We start from the raw sequence: 26896 nt of genomic DNA, 5'->3' as shown, positions 1-26896 counted from the left end.
GTTAGTTAGTAACAAAATAATATAACAAAATAAAAAATTAAACTAACAATTCAAACGTTTTATATTATAAATCTGGAATTAAAAAAGAAAAAAGCTAAAATGGCATTTTATTACAGTATAATTCAAAGGAAAGTTGGATTTTATAAAAATAAAATGAGATAAATCTTAATAAATAATATCATATTTTCAAATAATTGTGTATGAATGGGTTAGGGTTATACAATTATTAGATATATGTATATTAAAATATATATTATATTATATATTTTATTATTATACATAATTAAAATAAACAATATGCTAAAGGTTTTGCCTGAAAACGCAGAAACTTTGGCGTCTGAAATCTGAATAGACTTCAAATGGAATTTACAGTCAGCTCAATTTAGTAGTTTAGTAAACACTGGAAAACTCTGCTCTATTTCTATTCATCAGGTGCTTCTTCTTCTTTCGGCTTTTCCCTTCAAGGGTCGCCACAGCGAATCATCTCTCTCATCTCTCTCATCTATCTTCTGCATCCTCAACACTTGCACCCAACACTTTCATCAGATGCTAATGATTAAAAAAGTACATTAAAGATTTAATACTTTATGTTTTCGCACTCACACTGTATAATTGTTTAAATTTGTTGCTGGAGTAAACATGATTAATTATTGATAATAACGAACTGAATACATTCTGAAATAAATGGATTTTATTTAAGGGATGTGTTTGCAATTATGGCCACAAGGAGGCATGGTATCAACAGGTAATATTGTATCCCATAGCAATAGAGCATAATGGAGCATATTTAAAGAAAAACTTATATATTTCATAATGTGTGTGTTGTTGTTGTTGTTGTTGATTGAACATTAATCTAAAAACTTTGCCCTTTGGGATTCTCTTCAGTTTCCCAGAGACTATGATAAAAATATTTTTTAAAATCTGTGACAAGAAAACTAAACGGTTTGGACAACTGATTAAATAAATGGCAATAAGCTATATTAAAAATATATCACGTAAACTGTACACAATTTCTGACTAAATCATCTATTCAAATACATTTTTCCCACCATTACACAATAGGCTAAATGTTAAACATCTGAACAATGAACAAAAAAATTATATAGGTCAATATATAAAATAGATTTCATTAGTTATCATTAAAAATAATCTAGTATTATAATCAAGACATCAAAACGTGCGCAAATAGGTTTTACTCTTTGAGCAAATAAGAGTTTCAGTTATTAAAATGTGATCTCAAAGCACCAGTTCAAGTCTGAACACATGGTGAATATAGCATGCCAACCATAATACCGTGTATTGTAAGTTTGCCTAAAATCACTACAAGCTGCAACAGCCATAAAAGAAACTTTAAGCAGATTTTCTTATAAATTTGATTGTAAATTGTTAGATTTTTTTTAGCATATGAGGTCTTTCTGAATAGCATTGTGCACTCTCCTGAAAGATTTCATGAGATATACGGTTAGCAACACCTGACTGACACCTTATACTAGGTGTAATAAGATTAAACACAATTTTGCAGTTAATGTGATGAATGTGAAGCAGAGTGATCTCTTTTCACTCTGCCACGAGGCCGTCTCCGGTTCCTCCGTCTCCAGCTGCTGCTCCTGCTTCCTCCAACATCTTCTTATAATTGCTTTTGAAAAACCCAGTCTAGGAGTGATAGAAAAGTTCAAGCAACATATAACAGAGTGCAGAAGGTTGTTGTGTTCCAATTTAAAAATGAGAAAAAACTGAAGAATAATGATCATCTCTGCACTGACCTTATAGAGAACAGCAGTGATAACAGCCAAAAGCACAATTCCTCCTACAACACCACCAATTACCTCCTTAAGTGGGAATCTCTCCTCATACAGCTCCACCTGGGTATTAACCTGCACACAGTTGCAATAACAAGCCAATCTGGTAAGTAAATTCAGAATCTATCAAAGTTTTAATTTGAAAAACTGCACCTAATAGGATCTAGTACTGTGTTGGATAATAATATTCTAAGAAACATGTCATTTTAAGAAGCCACTTGAAGCTGAGGTTGGCATGGTGGTGTTGTGGATAGTCTAAGAACTGATCCATCAGGAATAACTTCCATACAGTATAGAAATATTTACAATTAACCTGCAATCTTTAATGGTTACAACCATGCCTGCTAATCCCTCTCCTACTCGAAAGATGGAGCCTTCACCCAACTATTGACATCGCATCCTATAGCTGCACTGCACCCTGTTACTTTGAGTCCAATGACCACCACACCAGAGGTCCGTGAAAGTCATGTGAATTTATAGTTATTTATTTCAATGCCAGCATTTCAATATTTACCATTTAATATTTGATAAACTACAATTAGCTCATGATCAATCTGATTTGAAGTCTCAGCCCACTGATGTACCTTGCCAATAGGTGCAGTGTTTATAGAACCAGAGGGGGAGTATATATATGTTGTTTTGTTGTAGTCCAGGGTTGCTGTACTGACCAGCTCAAAAATGGTTGATTTCAGTCCGATCTAAAAGGTAGTGTACATGAATGATTAATGCAGAGATGTAGGACTTTTGGTGGAAATCGGTGAAAATACCAGTAATGTAATAGTGCATCATTGATATACCTGTTCAAGCCATCCAGAGCTGACATTACCAGAGATGTTGTAGTATTTTGCTTGATTTTTAAGGAGACTTGCAGCACATTTAAACACTCTGCACACAGCTACAGAGCAATTCTAAAACCCAGACACCACAAATAAATAAATAAATTCATTAATTATATGTATTTATTTATAAGAAGAGTCTTGAGAAAACAATGATTCTCTGCTAAATGTTTAAAATTATAGGTGATTATAGAAAGACATAACAGTTACTCACCACCTCTGGCTGTTTTTTCAGTGCTGCTACAAAATCTTGGATTGTGGGTTGCTCCTCTTTGTCTGCACTGCAGCCTTGAATCTAAGAAACACAGCTGTTTGCTTAACTCCAACATTTTTTAGCCTAACATGGTGAATAGTGTGATCGGTGGTGTCAAAAGCTGCAGAAAGGTCAAGCAACACCAAATAGGTTTGACCCCGATCAAAGCCAAGTAGTTGGTCATTTACCAGTTTAACCAGCACTGTCTGTGTGCTATAATGAGGCCTAAATCCTGAGTGATATTCCACAAATGTTACTGAAATCTAGATCAGAAAAACGTCTTTGCTACAAACCTTTCTAGGATCAGTTTGATACTGACTTTTAGTTGGACAGCTGACATCAGTCAAAATGCAATCCCCCACCTCCACTAACAGGTCAGGATGAATCATAATTAACTTAGTTAACCACCATGAATAATTCACCACAAAGCGACCCAAGGGTACCCTCCCACATAATAATTTCCTTTGTTTGTTAACACTTATTCAGTTTCCCCCTTCATCAGTTTCCTACGCCTTTCATCCTCACACACAACCTCACACCCAGCCCCCACTTTAGGTTTAGTGTCTGCAGTTTGTGATTGTTGTTATGAGTATCAGTTGTGAGTAGTCAGTTGTGAAGGTTGTCTGGTTTATGCTTATTTCCATTTTTTTGTTTTGCCAGCACTTGTTTCAATCTCCTATATTAGAAATGAAGAGGAAGTTCAAAAGACGTGTATGTGGGAGGATGTCTTGTGCTGGCTCGGCAGTGAATTCATCATGGTGGACATGAAAATACTAATAAACAGTCGGTCAAAGATATATATCTGCAGTAACGTTAATGTCAATTTACAGTACCTCCAAGTTGTTATTAGTCCAGATGTCCTTAACTCCTAATTTTATGGGTACTCTGATGAAAATGTTGAAGCTCAAATCCCTGAGGAAATTTTCCACCTGAGAGGAAGTGAAGATTTTATAATATCCAAATAAAAATGGCACATCAACTGGTTTATTCATTTATTTCTTTTTTTTTAATTTATTTATACCTTGAATATTTGGTGAACTGGTTTCTCAAGGTTATTTTTTCCTGCAGTAAAGTTGATGTGAATAGTGGAATTCTCATGCCTTGACATAAAATCATATAAAGTGAGATATTGCTCACAGACAATTAAACAAACATCAGAAATTGCACACAGTTAAAGCCCATTAATATATGTATATATGTGTGTTCTCCTGGCAGATTACATTATTTGACCATTTATTGATAGATGTAACCAAGAGTATAGCAAACTTATATACATATTTATTTAAACTATAAATCAGCTAAACAAATGGTCAACTGACCTGATCATCGCAACGTAGATGGCATATTTAACATCAATGGTTTTTTCTCTGAAGAGTTCATTGTCAGGTGAATGTTTGTCATTGTCACTGTAAATATCAGAATATTTTTATTAGTTCAGTAAAAATATTTGTTGTGATACTTTCTCTATGGTTTTAATTTAATTTATTTGCAAATTCATGTGTAAAAAAAAAGTAGTGCATCGGTGATTTTCAAAACCGTGGACAAAAAAACTCTTTTCAAACCAAAAAATTAGCAGATTTTATCTGATAAAGTGAAACAATAAACAAAAACGTGAAAAACCCAAAAATACAGTTACTAGTACTTGTTCTGTTAATTAAAATAATATAAGATCATACCTGGAAGCAGATGCAGTAAATTTCATCATCCTGTCAAAGTTACTTTCTCTGTTTATGCGATATGTAACATCAAAGATAGCCTATAGGGGTAACACAGGAATTCACATATTGCGTCATCATTTCCCTTATTTCTATTTAACCAGCCAATATTTAAAAATCTACACTACTTTCATCTTTGTCCTAGACATAACTCAAAATATAATACCTAGTCATTTTTCTTAATGCATTAAATATCTATAAAAGGAAAAAATAAAGTATAAACTTATTTGCGCTCACCAAACCATTAGTCTTGAAAATTGGTTTACTGATGAAACAAGTCGTCTCCCCCAGTGTAGCTTTTTCATCACTATCCACAGATTCACACTCCACTCTACCCTGCTCAGACATTCATTTAGAAGGAAAGTAAATAGCATTTCTAGGAACCAAATTCTTCGCCATTGTTTAAGTCATTGTATTGTAACAATTCCCATTGATAAAGGTTACAAATAATTAGCACAGTTTTTGCAGGGAATATACACTGAACCCTCTGAGCACATTCATGATAACTGCATAAATAGTTTATAAAGCATAATGTTTAAATATTTTTGAGAAAATGATCAAATGCTTGTCTTTTTTTAATGTTAGATACTTATGTAACTGTGGTTCTATGAACCCCAATATAGGCCAAGAATAGTGACGCTACCAAAGTTCATGTTTGTTTGCAAGAGCATGCATGCGGAAACTACAAAATGACAGATGAACAGTTGCTGTCAGCTGCAATACAATGCAGGCAGCAGCTGCGGTCCAGTCTAAATAGAGCATGAACCAGGCACTGAATTGAACTTGTTGCACATTTGCTCACCTTCACTACAATATGAACAGTAAGTTGACTTACAATGTTGGGTGATATAAAGTTTGGAGAGAAATTACAGACTGAAAAACAAGCTCACCTCACTGTCATCTGGCCAAGAATGCATGCTATTTATGCCTAAAACCAGAGTATGTAAATCCCCAAATCTTTACCAATTTTCATAAAAAAAAAATAAAAAAATAAACAGTTTTCATACCCATTTCCTTTTAGCACTCTGAATAGGCTCATTATGGGTTACATTCAATGACCAGACATGATACAAACATTTAGCCTTATCCAGAGCAGCTTACAATGATGTCATTTAGTCAAATAAGAGCCTTGGTCAAGGGCCCAGCAGAGACAGCTTGGTGGTCCTAGGATTCAAATGCAAAACCTTCTGAGTATATGCTGCCATCTTGTGCTGACACAAAATACTAAATCAATTTCAGGAAAAAATACAAACAGACAGTAACCCAAGGAGTCAGGGAATATGAAGCTATGAAGTGGCAACACTATCACTGTGCCACCATGGATTTTATGGTAAACTGGTGGCTCACTGGTTAAGGCTATGGGTAACTAATTAGAAGGATTTGAATAAATCACAGCACTGCCACTATCCAGTCAATGGAACCCAAAGAAAACCCATTTGTACACATGTAAACCTCCACACAGATGGTACCTCAGTTCAGGGCCAAACTGTGGACCCAGGACCTGTAAAGTAGGAACACTATCTGCTGCATCTCTGTGTGTTAAATCTTAATAATACCTCATTGTTCAACTATGGTATAACTCAACACTTAATGTGGCAAAATTGTTATGTTATAAACTTGCCTCTTTAGTGCCAGATCTCCTGAAAGACAGTCCAAAAGGGTACTTAAGAATTACTCGACTGTTGTAAGAATTTTCCTCTCTGTTCACTATGGAAACAGTTACATTCAGGTCTTGCATTATTCCAACTTGTATGACTGAGTATCTGAAAATGGAAAGAAAAAGAAAACACAAGGTCAAATCCTCGTTCTTAGATCTCTGAGTGGACGCTGAGTGTTTTCTTTGAGTGTTACTGTTTCCACTTACCCAGAAAAATTAAAATCCACTTTGAGATTATCAATGCAGATGTTATCAGTTCCACAGTTTATTTCAAAATCCAGCTGTAAAAAACGTTTACACAGTACAAGACACCTATTTATTATCAAGAAAAAAGCTATGAAAGAGAGCTGCTGCTGGTATTAATTCTAATATGAAATGCTGAAGTCTCTCAGCACTTACGTTATAATCTGAGGTATTCTTTGTATTAGGTCGCAGTATCGGTCGCAAATTATCCTGTTGATTAATAGGAAGACCTTCAAATGTATACTTTAACTCATTAATTATTGGATTTAATGCATCATTAGGGCAGGCCTGTAAGGCAAGAGAAAATAATTAGTTACAGAAAAGGAAACTTTCAATACAATCATATTTATTATTTTAAGAACCAAAGTAAGGGTCAAAATGATGTCAATTATGGACATGTGCTGGCTGACATGTGTTCGCATCCTCTCTTGTATTTACGGTACCTCAACCTCATATACACACCATTAGACATCCTACACAAGATGACTGTCAGAACTCTTAGCTAATAAAATGTTTCATGGCCAAATTTCATCCACTACAACACATGAAATATTGGCGATAAATCGATGTTTAATACAGTGTATTTCAAAAACGTCTATGAAGATACGTCAAAATGAATACATGTTAATTATTATTGTTTAATAGTAGTTAGTAGTGATATAGCTAATTTTGAAGAATCACCACAAATTAGGGGAAATGTCTATTAATAATCCTCTAGGAAATTTAATGCAAAATAGTGTGAAAAATCGTTTCTTGTAGAGCATTGCTTATAGAGAAAATTGCTTACAATTTTTCTTAAAGAAGACATTTATAAAAGTCATATTACACTAGAGCAGTGCTCCAAGCATTGGTAAGGATTCATTGATTAAATAAATAAATAAATAAATAAATACATTTAAACAAAGACATTTCTTAGGCTGAAATAATGCTAACTGAAAATGTCAGATTTTATTAAGATTGTCTGGTTAAATAAGTATATCATAGATTTTTTTTTTTACATTTATTCAGGGGCTTGAGCAATTACCAAGGATGCAATTTATTGTCTCTCTGGATCCTGTCTATTACTCAGTAACCCTTTGTAATTCATGTTTAAACACAAAATATATAATATATTTATAAATGAAGGTATAATGTAAAAATAATTAGCTTGAAATCTAATTTGTCATCAATGTTAATCAGCATTTTTGTCATTCAACTACACCCCCATTGCACATATTTAAAAGATTTAAAAGGAGCATTTCAAATACCTCTAGAATAAATACATGTTCTTTGCATTTCTCTTGTATGAACACTTTTATCGTGTCAGTTAGAATACGTTTTTTTTCTGAAAAGTAGGCCCGGTAGCTCTTTCGTTTGGCATCAAGCGTTAATGTATAGCTTATCTTTGCAGACAAATCTAAACAAACACAATAAAAGAAAAAGAAATAACCACAATGATAAGCTTCTTGAAGTCAAACTTTCCCTTGTAATTTTATGAGAAAGGCAAAGGTTATGTGTTTAAATAATGTAGAAAAATATTGGAACCTTGATTGGCAGTATTCGGCCTCGTCATTTTGAAACACAATTTTACTGTGTTTGTTAAAGGTTTGTTGCAGTCAACGTCTCTGGTGGGGATTTTGGATGGGCTGAAAGTTACTGTGTTCTGTAAATCCACAGTGGGTCTGGATCTGAACATTTACACAAAACACAAGACACAATGTAAATATGCATATGGAACATCAAACTACATAACAGCATATTAACATATCAGAACTGAAATGCCAGACCTTAAAAGCAAGACAGCTCCTTTGGAACCGACAGCAAGATCTGGCAGTTGGTCTTTACTAAGGTCCAGAGCAGATGTACTCAGAGAAATACCAAAAAACTGCAGTCCATTGCGCACAGACGAGCCTGTGATTCTCTGTCAAAAAAAAATAAAAATAAAAAAAGAAACACAGAAAAAGAAACAGAAAATTATTTACTGGACTATTATTTACAAAGTTACAAATCATGATAATTCCAAATATTAATTGCAAAATGCTTCTAAGTATTTTATCTTAAATCTTTTATCTTATTTTTTGTCTATATGTGGGTGAGTTGTTGTATTTGAATAGGGTCTATTTTGACACTGATTTAGAATTTGTTACGAAATACCCTGCACATGGATTCTAGTGAGAATGTCTCAAGACCAGTTGTTGAGTGTTTATGCTCTTCTTCATAAGTGCCTCCACCTCAAATAAGATCATATGTGAGCCTGTAGAGGATAGATGCTAGTGTTAGCTGAACGTCCAGCCAAAATACACACAGTGAAGTAGACAGGGGGTTGTGGTGGGAATGGGGTTCTGCTCTTCATGCCTACTTTACTGGTCCAGAAAGGACAGTCATTTCCTGGACCGGACAAAATACCCCCTTTTTTTCTTCGATGTAGTGAAGAGAGCTCTTAAAACTGAAGTCTTGTTTGTTAAGTATGTATAGTGTATTTGTTTTGTTGGACATCTAATTAAGAACATCCTGCTTAATGTAATGGCAAATAAATTGTGAGGTTTACTAATTGAAACGTAATTCCCTGTGAATAATATCTATGGCTGCTTTATAATGATGTTTCTAGTGTTATGTTGTATGCTGGAGTCAAAAATGACTCACATTAGGTTATATTTAACCTAACACTGTTTTATATATATTAAACAATATATATATATATATATATATATATATATATATATATATATATATATATATATATATATATATATTGTTTAATATATATAAAACAGTATATATATATATCAAACAGTATAATATATATCATTAATGATTTACAAAAAAATCAGAAATTTTCCAATGCAAAATTAAACATTATGTGAATCATCAGGTCTTTTACAACCCTATGTATTATAATACATTTTAAATAAACCTTAATCATAATAGGATGCTGTACACTTGTTCCTGTCTGACCTGGGAGAAAGTGGGGGCAATGTCTCCATTTCTCCCATTAAAGATGTAGATGCTGCCCTGGTTATTCTCTTCTAGAGGTGCTCCTACCACTACATCCACCAGGCTGTCTTCATTTAGATCTGCAGGGCTCGCCAGCGTCAGGCCAAACCTCCCCCTTTGTCCTGGGATTCCTTTCACTGCCCCTATGTATTGTAGCTGTAAAACGTGTACAGAAAATGTCTGCAGGTTGCTAAAGAATTCTTCATGTTAAGTAACAAACCACTTTTTGGATAAAATCACTGGAAGATGTCTGGTATACAGTCATATTTAATAGAAACTGTACCGGCCAGTTTTCTTATAAAACAAAAGGTATTTTTTTTAAACAATATATTTTAGGAAGTCCTGTTTTTACATAAGCATTTTAATAAGATTTTGATGTCTCAAGATCACTTAACATCTAAGTTGAATATTGACCCATATATAGCAATATAGCCATTTTACACAATTTGTGTGATACTTGTTTCTAGACTAAAGAAGCCACTTAGCTTGTGTATGCGTATGTGACAAATAAAATTTGATTTGATTTTGATTTATTGATCAAAATGAAGTTTTCTTTTACAAAGTGATAAAAGTGGAGACTTCCGAGGCTGAAATCACTGTTGTGTTTACTTTTTACCTGGGACACAAAAGATCTTTGAAAGGTGTAGATGAAGACTTTTCCTTCTTGATCCTCCTCATTATACAGTGGAGCAGAAACAAGTAGGAGGTCTGCGAAGTTGTCCAAATTCAAGTCCACAACACATAACTCAGCACCATAATAGGCACCAATTTGAGGCTGAAAAAATGGTGACAGGGTCTAAATTTCATCTGAGACTGGGAAATACACAGTTCACTTTACTAGGCCTAGGACTGAACAGTGTGTGCTGGAGCTGTGAGACGCATCTCAATGCAGCATTTTTTACTGCTATTACTAGATGAATAAAATTACCTCGGGAGGATCCACTGACTGTAAGACATTGTCTCCATTGTATATGATCACTGCCCCCATGTGCTTATCTCTTGGAGCTCCCTGAATGATGTAGAATTGGCCAAAGGTCGTTTGTGCTACTGCCATGGAATAACCTGTGAACACAGAACAAGCAGGTAGGAGTTTTGATTGGTCATGTTACATGTTTGCTCACAGTCTGATCCCTGCCTTATATCCTAGCATTATGCAGTATTCATAGATTCAATACAAACATATTATTTGATATACAGAAAATGTAGTTGTAACAGCTATCCAAACTCCTGTAATTTCTTTCTTTTTATTTTAAAAAAGAAAAAAGGTAGCAAGTAATTCACCAAGTAGTGCTAAAAGTTATAAACAAATCCAGTTTCCAGAAACCCTTCGTACTGAACATAGTACATAAAGACTTTGAGTTAACTGATTGACTGACCTTCGACTCGACAATGAACTACCTTCAACTCGTTTGTTAAATCTCTTATATTGAAGACTTTAAAATCCTTCATCCTTGATCCTCCACATATTATGTATATTGACAGTATATAAACATCACAATGCAAACCCACACTACATGGATAAAGGTATATTGACACCTAAGTGTTGAATATCTAATACACATTGGAATTGCCATTAGTTCCCGTGAAGAAATTTTAATGTTACAGCCTTCAAAGACATTCTAACTTTAGTGTGACTCTAACTTTACAGCAATAGTTTTGGAGAAGACCTACATGGGGGTCAGGTGCCTGCCAACTTTTGTCCATATAGTGTTTTAAAGGTGGGGTGCACTATGTTTGAGAAATGCTTCAGAAAACTGAGTTGGGCTGACAAACAAAACAAGCGTGTAGCCAATGAGCAGAAAGGGGCGTGTCTTGTCAATATGCAGCGGTGTTCAGTGCGCATGTCTGACATTAGCGGAAAGCGATTGAAAGATTGATATGCCGAAAAAAAAACAAAAAGCAAAAAAAGGCTTACGATAAGGCAAGAAGTCATACAACATCTTCCGCGTGAAACGGAGCTAAGCATTTCACGGTAGAACACACAGTACTACAAAAACACATTTGTATTACCATAGTATTACTCATTGAGTTGATCTATTGATAAAAATATCCCCTTGGCCAGCTGCCCCAGCAGGTTCCGCCATAATAGTTGCCTGGGTTGAGTATGTATGTGTGGGGTGGAGCTAAAACGGGGTGACACCCATTTGGGTTAGGGGCATGTTTATTTAGGTGATTTCAAATGTCAACATTGGCTTTAAAACATTGTGCACCCCACCTTTAAGTATTTATGGATACCTGAACAAAACATATTTCATGTAATATCCCAATTTAAATTTACATTACTTAGATTAGTTTAGAAGGGCATCTCACCTAGATAACTTTCATTACCGTTGCCCTTCTGAAAGGAGTTTAATGGTGTTCCGCTTGTAATGCTGTACTTCTGATAACCACCTTTCCACTGAAATGCTCCAACTGCACTCATTATCATGTTACTCTAAAGACACATAAAAATATCAACTTATACCACTGACTCAAAATTGATGTGATACTAGACTACATAATATTGATAATAATTAAAAGTAAAAAAAAGAAATTAAATTAATGTCAATCAATGCTGGTTAAAAAAATGAAAGGTTTTATCTACATTTTCATCAAAGTCTGCAGTGAAGCCATCCTGTGCAAATTCCATCCTGGTGGAGTCTCCTGAAGCCTGGGTTCCTAATAAAGTAATAATACCACGAATGACACTTATTGTAAACGCCACCAGAAAATTAAATCTTTTCTTTTTTCAGTAGCTACAATAGATTCTGAAGATAGGTTTACTTGCATACCCTCAATTGCAATGATATTCACTTCCAGTGTTTTTTGAATTTCCTTCAATACAGAAAAGTCATTCACTTTAAATACATGTTTATTGTCTGGATCCGACGCAATAGTATTCAACTCTTGTTCTTCTTCAGAATATTGAAAGGCATTGCCGACCTAGTGAAGAAAAAATAACAGCATAAATAAAGACACTTTGAACACAGCATAGTTCCAAATTTTAAATCTCTCCTATACACTAATACTTAGTAGTACTAAGTGCTAACCAGTTATAAATATTATATCATAGTATGTTAGTAGACTGTCTCCATTAAAAACAAAAACTGGGTCTCATGTATAATCATATATAATTGTTTCATATTAATCACTTGAAAGAAAGTAATCCAGGAATAATTAGACTAGCCATTCAATTAGGACAAACATTTGTGTTTTGCTGTGTAGCCACATAGTAGGAGGAAATACTATTGTATCTATTTTAGATGATGAGCTGCAATTGTTTAAACGCATCATCAGAAATGTTAGATCACTTTGCAATTACAATGATCTATTTAATTTAATTCAGTTAAATTAAAATAAATTAAATTCAATTCCATTCATTTTAATCTCTTCCTCCTTTGTCATCATTTCTTTTTTATCACGGTTATTTTTTCACTAAATGAAAGTGGGCTATGCGATGAACACACTTTGCACTAAGACTAACTGTTACTTATTAATATACACAGAAATATTAAGAAAAAGCACTACTTCCAAAAAAATATTGACTCAGATGGAACTTTTCTAGCTTTGTTTGACTGAAAAAAATGTACACACAAATTTAATAAAAGATTAATATATAAGGCCAAATAATGACTTTTAAGGACCAGGCAGTCCAACATTTTACTCTATTTAGATAATTACTATTTAATTCTTCTTCTGGTCAGACATGTATTAATTAGAGGCAATCAATAAATTAATAAAACATTAATGATAGTTCTATGAATGGGTAATGTAGGGGAGTCTCCTACCCCTATAGCATAGCGAATAATGTTCTTCCTCTCTGCATTCTGAACAGCATCTGACAGTGGAGTTTTGTCATTTGATTGGCCATCAGTGATGACCACCAACACTTTGTTAGCATTTTCTCTGGCCCCTGCCCTACTGGTAAATACTTCATCCCTGTGCAAAACAAATGAACTGATTGTAAACATTGCATCCACTTATCTTTTTTAATAAGAAAGATCAATGTTAAACATTTTGGCTTTTAGATGCATTCAGGATACTCACACAACTTTGTTGATAGCAGAGGTTGTGTAGGTCCCACCACCCATTTGTGTGATTGTAAGTATTTTATCAGTGCTTGAAAACGTGTTGAATTGTATGTGTATTTCACAATTATCAGAATATTGTGCAACTGCAAACTGAAATGGAAAATAACATTCACAATAAATTGTATTTTCTTTTTACAGCTAATTAGCAAAACCAGCATGAAAGTCTTTAAATGGCTGTTTGTTATAAATTAAACTTTAATAATGAGCCCCATAAGTCCAGAAGGACATTTTGCTTCAGTAAGATTTTTTATTATTTATTTGTTTGTTTGTTTATATTTGTTTATTTATTTATTTTTTAATAATGATTTTAAGGCTAGTGGGTTAACCAGATATATCTAACAATTGGTTCCTATAGTTTTGCTAACCTAAAAATATCTTAATTAGGACCCATATTGTTTTTAATTATTTCTTCTTAACAATTTTATCTTGGTACTTGGAGTTGTGTTTGAAATGTATTTAAAGATGCATAAACATGTAGCTGTAGTTTCTGGCAACAGGGTGTTCAGTCCCATAACTATAAAAACATTCAAATATATTAGATAGACAAAGAGGTTTCTGAACATGCCTGAAAATCTCTGTCTTTGAACTCGTTAATCATGTTTATAACAAAGTTCTTCATTAGAGTAAAATCACTCTGGCTAACACTTCCAGAGCCATCCAGCAAGAAAGCAATATCTGTTCCTGATGGACAATCTAAAGAAAGCATGAAAACAAAATTATAAGATGAGAGAACAAAAGTTTTGGATTTTTATTGCTGCTAGCTCTTCATATGAAATACCTCTCAAAGTGTGTGGTATAGGACTATTGGAAACCAGGTTAAAACACATGCCATTGTATGAAGTAAACTGCTTACAGTCCTTGGGAATGGTTGGGCCACAGACCTGAAAAATAATGTTTTTTCTTTTACTTAATGGGAAATGGTTAGACTCTAAAATGCATATTTCAAAGATAATTTAAATCTAGAGTTTTATATAGAAACAAAACAAACAATGGGATATCAGACCCACTATTTAAGATCAATTCTTACCTGAGTTGAAATACAGAGCTTTTCTCTACCTGAATTGAAATATCTGTGTATCTTACCAATATGTTTGAAGACTTGCGATCTTTAGTCATTGACAACCCAAGTGACATGTTGACAGCCTCAGAGGGAACTGTGACAAGATTTAGCATGTAGTTAAATGTGGGTCAAGGGAGTACCATTTCTGGGATATTCTTTTGATGAAAAACCGCATAAGCTTAAGATTGATAAAAATTGTGTCTGCATTAGTACCATTAATTTGCATTGGTGAACATTTTCCGTTACTAACAGCACACGTGTAGACTTTCCCTCTTTGATTCTGACTTTGGAGTAATGGATCACTCACAATCACACTGAGAAGAAAAGGAAAATGTTAGCGATATGAACATGGACCTTACCCGACTCTCATAATCTGCTAACTAACTTTATTTACTGCACCAACAAACCACATATTGAATATGTCACAGAGAAAAGGATGGGTTTCCTTTTCAGACTGGTTGCTCTTAGTTTCTTCCTCATATCAGCTCAGGAAGTCTTTCCTTTACACCATTGCCTCTGGCTTGCTCATAATGAATAAATACACATTAGAAATGTAAATTTTATCATTTTTATTATAATTTCTAATCCTGTAAAGCTGCTTTGAGACAATCCCCACTGTTAAAAGTGCTATACAAATTAAATTATATTTAAATGAATTGAATATTTGCATTTTATACAATTTGCAATTGTTTTACAGAGGCTTGTGATACCTTTCTTCCTAATGAAGAACAAGACTTCTGAGGTCTTGGTGGGGTTACTTGGATTAAGGTATTAAGGGCAAAATGACACCGCCCTTTAAATACAGCCTCACACACATTCCTGAATCATTTCTAATTTTAATACTTGGCCTATCAGAAGATATTAAAAGTCATTACATCACTGTTTAGAAAGAATCAACTTATTGTATGTATACATTTGACTGGAATTTGGAGTGAAATAATGCTGAAACCAACTGTTTTAAAATAAACAAAGTAATTGGCTTGTCACAAGAAATGTATGTAAATGTATAGACCACAAATTACAGTAGAAGGCACGTGTCATTGGAGTATTGTGTTTCTCACCTGTCATTATCTCTCTGTAGCACTTTGTAGCCGAAGGCTATGTTTTGGGATTGGGTAAAATCTTTCCATGGATTTGGATCAATGTTGAAAGCCAACACTGTCTGAGATACTAAAATAAAAATAATTTAAAATTATTTAAAAAAAAACAGGATACGTGACTTTTAATAGTAAACAAAATTATTTATGTATTACTTAGATGACAATTAACATTAGAGTATATTTGAGTATATGCATTTTATTATTACTGAAATATGAGTATAAAATATTCTGGTCCATATTCAGAGTTGAAAGTACATTTGATCTTTAATAGGCTGAATGCTATTGATGTGTAAAAAACTGGCTAATGCATGCTCAATCATTCATAAATTTAGCACTGAATTTTCCTCCAGGTGGAATGGCCTCTTCTAGAATGACTCCACTCCATCCACAGGGCCTGAGGGCTTACTGAACAACTTGATGTGGATGAAATTGTATAAATCTTCAGAGTCATCATCAAAACACAAAATAAGAAAATTCTTTTGGAAAAATGTCCGGTACAGTAAAAGGGATGTTTATTACTAGTTCCAATACCTTAATATCCCTGTTACAAACTGGACAGCATGCAACATTGTCATTATTGTGGCCAGTGGTATAAATCATTTTTAGTTTTCACTGTGCTGAGATTGCGTGTGTGGCCTTTTAAGAGGTCGCCGGTGTGCAACTCTTGTAGTTGAGGTCGGTTCGAGTATAATCTGCGGGATCCTTGTGTCACGTGCAAATACAGTACAAGTTTCAGTGTAAGTTCAGTGCTTATATTATTTATGTGATTATCTGAAAGTGTTTTAAGTGCTATAAATACTGTTAAACCTCTTGTTTTAATGTCTAACAGTGTGTATTTGTGTTTCTTTTATCTCTTTTGTACCATAGCACTACCCTATTTTATTCACTTTATTTCCTTTATCGTATTCTTGCTTATTTTTGTTTTGTTATATTTTCTGTGTATGGTGCATTTGGTTCGACACTCTGTATTCGATTAAGTTGACCTGTGTGTCGGACTGATGTTCTATTGATTGCTTATGCCTTGCAGTTGCGGATGTCAGTAAAGAAAGCACACGGCTCAAAAGCACATGTCTCGTGTCGTTCATTAAAATATACATACAGTATACAACATGGTGTCAGAAGTGACGGTGGAGTGATTACCGCAAACTGTTTTGATTCATTTGATTCAAACTATTTTGATTCATTTTAAACTGCAAGTTTAAAAAAAAAAAAAAAAAAAAAAAAAAAGATTGCATGCTAATGGTAGACGAACATGGAACAGTTTAAGCCGCCCTCTTCACTAGTGATAACCGGCAATTTAGCGGAAAATTGGCGACGATGGGAGCAGCGTTTTCATCTGTATATGACGGCGACGGGAGCGAGCGCTAAAGAAGAGAAAGTCAAACTTGCTATTCTGCTTCACGCAATCGGAGAAGAGGCGCTAGAAGTGTATAACACACTCAACGTCACTCTCGTCAATGAAGAGAATGAGACGATGGAAGACATGCTCACAGCATTCCGATGCTACTGTAGTCCGCAAAAAACGTCGTGTTTGAGAGGCATCAATTCTGGTCTCATCCCATGACAGAAGGCATTACAGTGGATAGATTCATCACAAAGCTGAGACAAAAAAGCAAACATTGTGAGTTTGGGGCAAGTGAGAACGACATGCTTAGAGACAAGCTTGTGTTTAGCATAACAAACCCTAATCTCAAAGAAAGATTGCTCAGTGAAAACGATTTGTCATTACACAGAGCTACTGAAATGTGCAGGGCAACCGAGTTAGCTAAAACACAGATACAGGCAATGCAAAATGCCACTGCTGTCCAAGACTCTCAAATAAATGCCATAGACAAAGCAGCAGAACATAGAAAACCAGCTGCAAGGAATAAAAGCAGTAAGAAACCAGCAACACAAAACTGTCGCAGATGTGGGAAGAGCCATGAGCCACACCAATGCCCAGCATTTGGAGCAGTATGTCATAAGTGCGGCAAAAGCAACCACTTTTCCAAGGTATGCGGCTCTGTCAATCGCAACGATAGCAGAACAAAGACAGTGCATAGCATAATGAATGAAACAGATTCAATGTACATTGCCATTCGTCTGTACATTGTACAGACGCACTCAAGTGCACAAGTTGGAACAGATGAAAGATAGTTCGTGGTATGCCGCAGCCATCATCCGAGGAGTGGAGATAAAATTCAAACTAGACACAGGTGCAGAGGCAAATGTGCTACCTCTATCCATTGTCCAGAAGTTCCCTGGCCCAGTTACTCTACAGCCTATATCAACGGTGTTAGTAGCATTCGGGGGAACACGCTCCACCCCGAAAGGTGTTGTCACTGAAATGCAAGACAGACAAAGCTACAGCCACATTACAGTTCTATGTGTCCGATCAATCTGACATGCCGATTCTGGGTAGAGCAGCATGTGAGGAGCTGCAGCTTGTGAAGAGGATCGAGCTGCTTGCAAAAAAGTCTGCGTCAACCAAAGAAGAGCTGATCATGATGCATCCATCAGTCTTCACGGGGTTGCGTGAGTTCCCAGGAGTACATCATATACATGTTGACCCAACAGTTACACCTGTGATCCATGGATGCAGAAATATTCCACTATCTGTTCGAGACAAGCTGAAAGACACACTTCAGGATCTTGTACACAGAGGTGTTATATCTCCTGAGACGGAACCCACAGAGTGGGTAAACAGCCTCGTCATAACAGAAAAGAAGAATGGTACACTGAGGGTATGCTTGGATCCTCGTGACCTGAACAAGGCAATAAAACGCCAGCACTATTCCATTCCCACTCCTGATGATGTGTGCAGTAACCTGGCGGGAAAGTCCATCTTCACTATTCTTGATGAAAAAGACGGTTACTGGCAGATCAAGTTGGATGAACCATCCTCAAAACTATGCACTTTTAACTCACCATGGGGCAGATATTGTTTTCTTAGACTCCCATTCGGCATCAAGTCAGCAAGTGAGGTGTTCCAACAGAAAAACTGCGAAACTTTTGGTGACATACAAGGAGTACACATCATCGCTGATGACATGATCATTGCTGCTTCAACAGAGCAGGAGCATGATGAAATCCTTGATAAGGTGATGGAAAGAGCAAAAGCGGCCAACGTGAGGTTTAATGGCGATAAGATTCAGTTCAAAGTAAACACTGTGACGTACATGGGACACATAATCACACCGGATGGCCTCCGACCTCACGATGCAAAAGTGAAGGCGATCACGGACATGCCACCCCCAGAGGATAAACAAGGCCTGCAACGTCTACTCGGCATGACTAAGTACTTAGCTCAGTACATTCCGAATAAAGCTTCACTCACGGCACCTCTAAGGCAATTGCTGAGAAAGGATGCGGTATGGCAGTGGAATCCCCATCATAGCGCTGCTTTAGAGAGTTTAAAGCCCACTCTCACAAAATCACCTGTGCTTAGATTCTATAATCACAAAAAGCCACTAACAATACAAGCAGACTCATCAAAAGATGGCTTGGGAGCCTGCCTCCTGCAAGAGGGACACCATGTGTGTTACGCATCACGAGCACTCACTGATACTGAGCAAAGATATGCTCAGATTGAGAGAGTTACTCGCCATACTCTTCGCAGCGAGGAAGTTCCACCAGTATATATACGGCAAGCCAGTGACAGTGCAGTCAGATCATAAACCCCTCGAGAACATCATGCAGAAACAGCTGTGCAAGGCCCCAGCACGTTTGCAACAAATGCTCTTACAACTACCAAAGTATGAATTGAACATTGCATATACACCGGGCAAGCATATGTATATTGCTGATACGCTATCCCGTGCAACTGTAAATAGGGAGGCTGAAGAAGGTGAAGACATCTATGATGAGAAAGTTGTACATGGCTTGGAGGCCACTGATGCATTGAGCCCACAGACACTTCAACAGCTGAAAGAGGCCACTGCTGCAGACAAGGTGTTGCAAGATCTGTGTAAGAAGGTTGAAACCGGCTGGCCACCGAAAAGACGCAGCGTGAACAACAACCTACACAGCTACTGGCCGATGCGTCACAGAATCAGCACACAGAACGGAATTGTGATGGTAGGAGACAAAATAATCATACCTCAGAGCTTCAAAAAAGTCATCCTAGAGAAGCTGCACATAGCTCACCAAGGCATCCAGAGAACAAAGGCCAAAGCAAGAAAGTCCCTTTACTGGCCAGGAATGGCACGCGATATAGAGATGATGGTGGAGAAATGTGCGCCTTGTCAACAACTCCAGCCACGACATCAGAAAGAGCCACTCATCACACATGATGTTCCAGAACTACAGTACCATGGATGAAGGTCGGAGTGGATATCTTCGAGTTGAGAGGTCAGTCTTATCTACTACTAGTGGACTATCTGACAAAATACCCAGAGGTACTGAACTTACCTGACAAATCTGGCCACTCAGTAATACAAAAAATTAAATCAGTCTTTGCCAGACATGGTATCCCGAAAGAATTGGTGAGTGACAATGTTCCGTTTGCAGCATAATGGGACTTCAAACTCACATTATCCAGTCCTGGATACCCTCAGTCCAATGGACTTGCTGAAAGAGCAATAAAGTCTGTTAAACATGCGTTGAAGAAAGCAATGCAAACAGGCACCGACCCACATCTGGTATTACTGCCACTAAGAAACACACCAGTGACAGGCCTGAATGAATCCCCTGCACAGATGCTAATGGGCAGAGTCCTGCGGAGCACACTCCCATGCTCTAGTGCCGTGCTTCAAAAGTCAACCCCACAACATGTACACGAAAGGCTGGTGGATTTGCAATCTCGTATGCGGCATCAGTACAACCCGCATGCTAAGACACTACCTAAGCTTGTTCCAGGATCCACAGTACACATGCAGACCAGACATGGATGGAAGCCTGCTGTAGTGGTGCACCAGAGAGATGAACCCCAGTCTTATACAGTGCAAACGCCAGCTGGAAAGACTTTCAGGAGGAATCGACGGCACCTGAGAAAGATACATCCAAGTCTCTGCAAAGGTGATGATCCTGATGAACATTCGGACGACATGTCCACTCAGACACCCAGACCACATGACCTTCCACCTGAAAATTCTCCGGTGAGAATGGCTGAACATCCAACTCGCCTCACGAGAAGTGGCAGGGAAGTAATACGTCCAACAAGATATAATGATTATGTTATGGACATGTGATACTGGAAGTGTCTCAAAAAAAAAAAAAAAAAAGGGGGTGAACAGTATTCTGTAACAGATTAATCAAAATATTGTCAGAAATTTGAAGGGACTGATGTTTACAGAGAACTCTTGTGAGTAAATGTTTACAATTGTGTTTTCGCTAGTTAAATTAGTCAAGTGTTTAATTAAAGTCTCTGTCTGATAGAGTTGAATATGCACATAAGTAGATTTGACTGGATCACCTTAAATGTAAGTTAAATATTTTAAGTTTGGCTAAAAAAGAGGGATGTGGTGGATTTGGTTCGACACTCTGTATTTGATTAAGTTGACTTGTGTGTCGGACTGATGTTCTATTGATTGCTTATGCCTTGCAGTTGCGGATGTCAGTAAAGAAAGCACACGGCTCAAAAGCACATGTCTCGTGTCGTTCATTAAAATATACATACAGTATACAACACTGAGCCTGTGTGTTCAGTAAATTGAGTGAGAAGTTTTCGTTAAACAATCCCTTAAATTGTGTACGTTCATACAGCCTCATTAACACTCAAGATGTCTTTTGATGGTTATTCAAGTGTAATTTATTGAGTGTGCATCTCGTGCTGGGATTCTAACCAGTGTTTATCCGTGGTAAATCGATGTTAAGAACTGATTTTGTTACACTGCATTTTGGTGAAACATTATTTTGTAATAGTTTATTTTCTTTCCTTTATTTTTGTTTACTGATGTTCCCACCTACCGCTGTAAACTGAAAATAAAACAAAAACAGCAGTCAGATAAACCCTGTTATAACAATTTAGCTATTCTGTTGCCGTGTGTGTTTCTTTCTTTACCACCCGGTTACATTATGTTTAACGCTTGTAAGACGGGTACACTTTCGTGTAGTCTGATGTAAAATGTGTCTTATACTGTGGTTTTTTGGGGCTCTCTCCCTCTGCCATGGGCCATGATGGTGTAAAATATGTCTCATACTTTGTTTTTTTGGGGCTCTCTCCCTCTGCCATGGGCCATGATGGTGTAAAATATGTCTCGTACTTTGTTTTTTTGGGGCTCTCTCCCTCTGCCATGGGCCATGATGGTGAAAAATGTGTCTTATAATTCGGTTCGGGAGAAGAGATAAAAGCCAGCCGACACTGACAATTGATTGGTTTACTTACCAAAGCAGGCCAATCAGGATGCTCTCTGTCACATGCACTTAATGACACACACACGCAAGGTCTCTCACTCCCCTCCCAAGGTTTGGAGCACAGTCTCTGTCACGCATGCACGCTCTTGCTCGCTCGCTCTAGATCCCATGAGATTTTATCTAATTTTCGGGGGGATGCACTTATTTCCAGGGATTTCAGAACAGCGTAACAGATATTGTGTCATCGGGTAGGCGTGGCCTATTTGATAATCTAACCCTAACCGTAGTTTTTGGTTGTTTATTTGCTTTCAAAAAGAGCTTAACTGTAAGATAATAAAGCATAATAGATAGAAAATATAAAATCTACCTGTATGACTGTTTTGTCCTTCATTATCCATCGTACTGTAGGTATGCTCTTTTTTTTTTGAAAGAAGGCGTTTTTCCAAGACCTCCAGAAACACACCCACTTTACGTCATGGTAACGAAACCCCTGGAATTTAGTGAATGCCAATTTGCGGGCATCAGGGAGCCGCTATCAATATGTGAGAAACTCCCGGAACTTCCGGGACACTTGGGATGTCTGATGTCCTGTAACGTTATATTCCACATGTACTACTGCAAAACTCAATTATAAAAATAACACATCACAGTTTTAAGCCATTTGCTTCATGTTGTGTATTTTTTTGTGAAACAAGTTCCTCTTAACACTTGGTCAGGGCTGTCAAGTATCACGCATTAATGTGACAGTCACTCATGTCGGTCTTTTGTCACGCTCTCCCACCACACATTGTATTACTCACGCAGAAAAACTTTTTGACTATTTATCATATATTTAATATTCCACAGCACCCAAACTGTATCTGTCCGCACCGCTGTCTTTATGGTGCCAGGCAGGAAACAAGCGTGTCTCCCCTGGAGTTCTTAGTCGAGCCTGACACTTATCAGCCAATCAAAAAAAAAGGCTACACAATAGCTAATCAGAAAATAGCACTATTGTGTATGGGTAAGATTTAAGGCAACAACCAATGAAAAAAAACCATTCATTGGAGATGGTATTTTTGATGGTCGGTTTGAACAAAACCCGAAACAGCTTGTCTCTGGATGGGACATTGTCCTCAATCACGACCCTAAAATTGTCTGGGCTTGATGCGAACTGTTTTAAATGGGAGCCAAAATTACAAATGATAAAGGAGTCCAAAAAGGCAAAAACACTTACAATAAACAACAAAAGTCATAATCTCTCTCTCTCTCTCTCTCTCTCTCTCTCACACAAACACACACACGTCTTCAAAACTTGAGAGCCCTGCTTGCTCAAAGCTAAGAAGACCAACACTTGCTACTTAACTTGTTGACACTTTTCTGTTATGAAGACTCCTAAAGAAACAGATGTACCACAAAACAACTGGTGCAAAGAAATCACTGGTCTAAATAATTTCCACACGATGGCATCCCAGACCATTATGAATCCCACAGTTAGACATGAGCATAAATCCATCCAGATGCAGGAAAGATCATAGTGTTTCTGAATGGTAGCTTTGACATTGATTCTAGTTTTGAATGTCACAACATGAAAGTGTGTTTGTGTGTGTGTGAGACACTTTTTTGTGTTTTTTTCAGTAATACATTATACATTTGTTTATGTTCCTGAAGCTTTTATCCAAAGTGAGTAACATTTGAGACATTTACATACATAAAGGCAGATGCCCTTATCTACAATAACAAAAGAACAATGACAATTGTAGCATATAGTATTTGGCCTTTTTAAAATATACTATATTACTAATAAACTAATAATATAACTCACCAGTGCATCTGTGTTTGTATTTTAATCTAAGTCCCTTATTTTGCCTACTCACTGTATATTCACTTTCTCTCACACAGAGCCGATCCTGACCTCCCTGGGGCCCTAAGCAAAATTCTGCTAAGGGGCCCTCCTACCTGACCCGTGAGCCATGCAAACCATTTGCCACACATTCACACATGACACCCCTCTGCTCCCACTACAAACCTCCCTCCTTTAAAAAAAAGTTTGCTCCTAGTAAATATGGAATAGCAGATTTTTACTAGTGTACAATGTAATTCCTGATATCAAAAATATGGTTACTACTAAAAATCACACTCTTAATATTTACATTTTAAGTATTGAAAACTGAATTCTTGATATCAAAAATCCATATCTTGTGAATGTATAAAAGCTAAAATGGCTTGTCATACCGTATCACTGTGTTTTATAGTATGCATGAGAGCAATACTTGATCCCTGATGGTTATTTACTGAGGGATGTGCATTCATATAGACCTGGCATTATGCCCATTCCAATGTAAATCCATTGGTTTCCATATTGCATTAACGTTGCTGTGACCTCATTGAGAGACTATAAACATTGTCATTTAGGAGTGCTATCACGCTACTCTTTTGTACTGGTCACCACGCACATGTTGCTGCTGGAAAGCACGGGTGTCATTTCGTGCACGATTGCACGCGCATATGAAGGCATGTTCACGCGCGGCGCGGTTATCAAGCTGCCGTTTCTAAACACTGTTGCCCTTGGGCGTTTATTCACGCGAATGTTCACGCAATAAATTGTTGTGTGACAGACAGACAGGCCAAGAGATGCACTGGCGACACAAGTTTACCTGATTGCTGTTCTCGCATTTCACTCTCATTTTGTTTCTTTTTTCTCTTTTCATGGCCAGATGGATAGCTCCGCTTCATATTGTCATCTACACAGTAAACATTAACACGCGCTGTAAAATGAGGCAGGGGGAGGCGGAGCCTTGTGTAATTTGCGGGGCCCTACGCAACTTGCGTAGTGAGCGTATAGGGCCGATCGGCTCTGCTCTCACACAAACACACAAACTCGTATATCTTCCATTAAGAAACAGGGCATTTCTGCCTCTGTTTCACATGAGACAAATATATTTACTCTAACGTACATACAAATGCCCTTTACACTTAAAAGTAAAGTTTTTTTAGTTTAAGGTGCATTCATGTCACTTTCATTGATAACAAATCCTCACCTCAAAATCGAACTGGTATGAAAATTACAAACAATTAAAAAGCATCTCGTACATTATCTCTTCCGGATAAGATGACCTCTGTCAAAGCTAACGCTTTATTAATAAACACTTCAAAACATTTGAGTGTAACAATTAAGCAGGAATTTTAAAATGAAGGTTGAAGTGTACACTTAATGGACACCTTACTAAACCCTTCTATTCCCATAGCAGTGTTTCCTTATACTGTGGTCCAGTAACCCCAGAGGTCTGTGACAATTAGCCTGTTTGACTTCCTAATTGGACTTAATGTGTTTTGCAAGTCAAAAGCTGGGGAATAAAAAGTGCTGTGGTGTAAAAATGTATTAATTTTATCTTTAAATTGGTTACTGGCTACAGAATATTTATACATTAGCCAAGAAAGCTTAAAAGTGAACCAACATGGAACATGTTAGAATCCAATAGAACCCATTAAGAATGTTTAGATCTTTATCTATTCAGAGAACCATGGTCATCATTACTGTATAGAGATTGAGGTTAATGTTTTTCTTGCACAATTTGTACATCAGTATCAGACTAACTGGAGATTATTGCTTCTCCACACAAACTCAAGCCAGCAGTGAAAATGTGTATGCATATGTGTATGTGTGCAGATGTGAAGTACACGCTATTGTTTATTATAGATTTAGTCGCCCACGCTGTTCTATAAAATCTTCCATTAGGTTTTTTTGGAGGAACCGTTTGGATTTGGTCTTTTAACAACAAGAGAATTAATGAAGTCAATCTGATTTAATAAGCCACATCTGATCAGGTAACAATGAATAATGTCTACACCACACAAATGATTCAGTGCATCTGATTATCTGAAATACATGAAAATAATTAATCCAATCTTCATATAATGTTTGGCAAAGAAAGCTCGGACGTGAAAACTATTCTATATTCTTCATCTATACTCTGTGACTGGAATTGTGTTGTCATTGTTATTGCACGCTCTCGTGCAAAGAGATTGGATTTTAGAGATTTTTAATGTCATAGAAGCACTACACAATTCATCACTGAGAATATTAATCATGCTAGAAACAATCACAATGTAAACCGTTGTGTGTCCTGCAGTGCAATTCTAATCTTTGTCACAAAGCTTACAGTGTGTGGTGGAATAATAATAATAATAATAATAATAATAATAATAATAATAATAATAATAATAATAATAAATGTGTATTATATATCATAAATTAATAAAGAGAATTAAAATTTTTCCATTAGAGGTATTGTAAGAATGTTATTGCAGCTTTTTTAAAACTTTTGTATGACTTTGCAGCAGTAAAACCAACAAAATCTGAAATATGAAAAATAAAAATGAAAGAAAAAGTGGCTAAACCTTGTACATTCCATCAACTTCCACAAAAGGGCATTCTGAATGTTGTGTTAAAAAAAAAAGCTGTGTTATATTCTCTGGACAAAATCTATTTCCACACCATATGCTGCACCACCTACAAAAATCACCAAAAATAAATAGAAATAAAAAAATAAATAAGTGAACATGTATATTTAACTTACATATAGTTCATATAGTACTTTGCTCATAAAAAATAACATATTTCAAAACAGGACTCTCAAACTCTCAAAAAAGCTGCAAACAATGTCTTAATATATAATACATGTAAAAACAACCCAAAACCAGAATCAGCAAATTATTCACTGTCCTTAATGTGGCCGTTAATACATAAGACCTGCAGTAGTGATACAAGAGATCAAAATGGACATGAATTTAAATACATTTATTAGAAATAGAGTTATAGAAGTGATGAAGACACCTTGTCTGATCTTACCAGAAATCAGGAACATGTACAATGCAAGATTCCAGTCCATATTCTATTCTGTCATCAGGTTCAGAATAACTGGATAAAGTTGAGGA

The 26896-nt window shown here is 36.3% G+C and overlaps 1 protein-coding gene across 1 annotated transcript; it reads right to left on the bottom strand.

Moving 5' to 3' along the window:
• Positions 1–673: 673 nt before the first annotated feature.
• itgam.2 (integrin, alpha M (complement component 3 receptor 3 subunit), tandem duplicate 2) lies at positions 674–26896 on the bottom strand. Its single transcript, XM_060863910.1, has 30 exons — positions 26811–26896; positions 15668–15776; positions 14820–14920; positions 14630–14700; positions 14325–14427; positions 14112–14239; positions 13503–13636; positions 13244–13394; positions 12248–12398; positions 12061–12134; positions 11787–11910; positions 10405–10538; positions 10093–10251; positions 9438–9632; positions 8270–8403; positions 8028–8170; positions 7751–7899; positions 6660–6791; positions 6468–6541; positions 6225–6366; positions 4841–4939; positions 4565–4644; positions 4208–4294; positions 3910–3988; positions 3722–3817; positions 2850–2930; positions 2597–2707; positions 2384–2497; positions 1764–1874; positions 674–1653 (listed from the first exon to the last, which is right to left on the bottom strand). Exons 1-30 carry the CDS (start codon positions 26848–26850, stop codon positions 1558–1560), a joined length of 3402 nt encoding a protein of 1133 aa, XP_060719893.1. The 5' UTR covers positions 26851–26896; the 3' UTR covers positions 674–1557.

Source organism: Tachysurus vachellii, chromosome 2 (assembly GCF_030014155.1).
Source record: "Tachysurus vachellii isolate PV-2020 chromosome 2, HZAU_Pvac_v1, whole genome shotgun sequence".
NCBI classification, from domain to species: Eukaryota; Metazoa; Chordata; class Actinopteri; order Siluriformes; family Bagridae; genus Tachysurus; species Tachysurus vachellii.
Note: the sequence above shows the minus strand (reverse complement) of the source record. Positions and strands in the feature narration are given on the sequence as shown.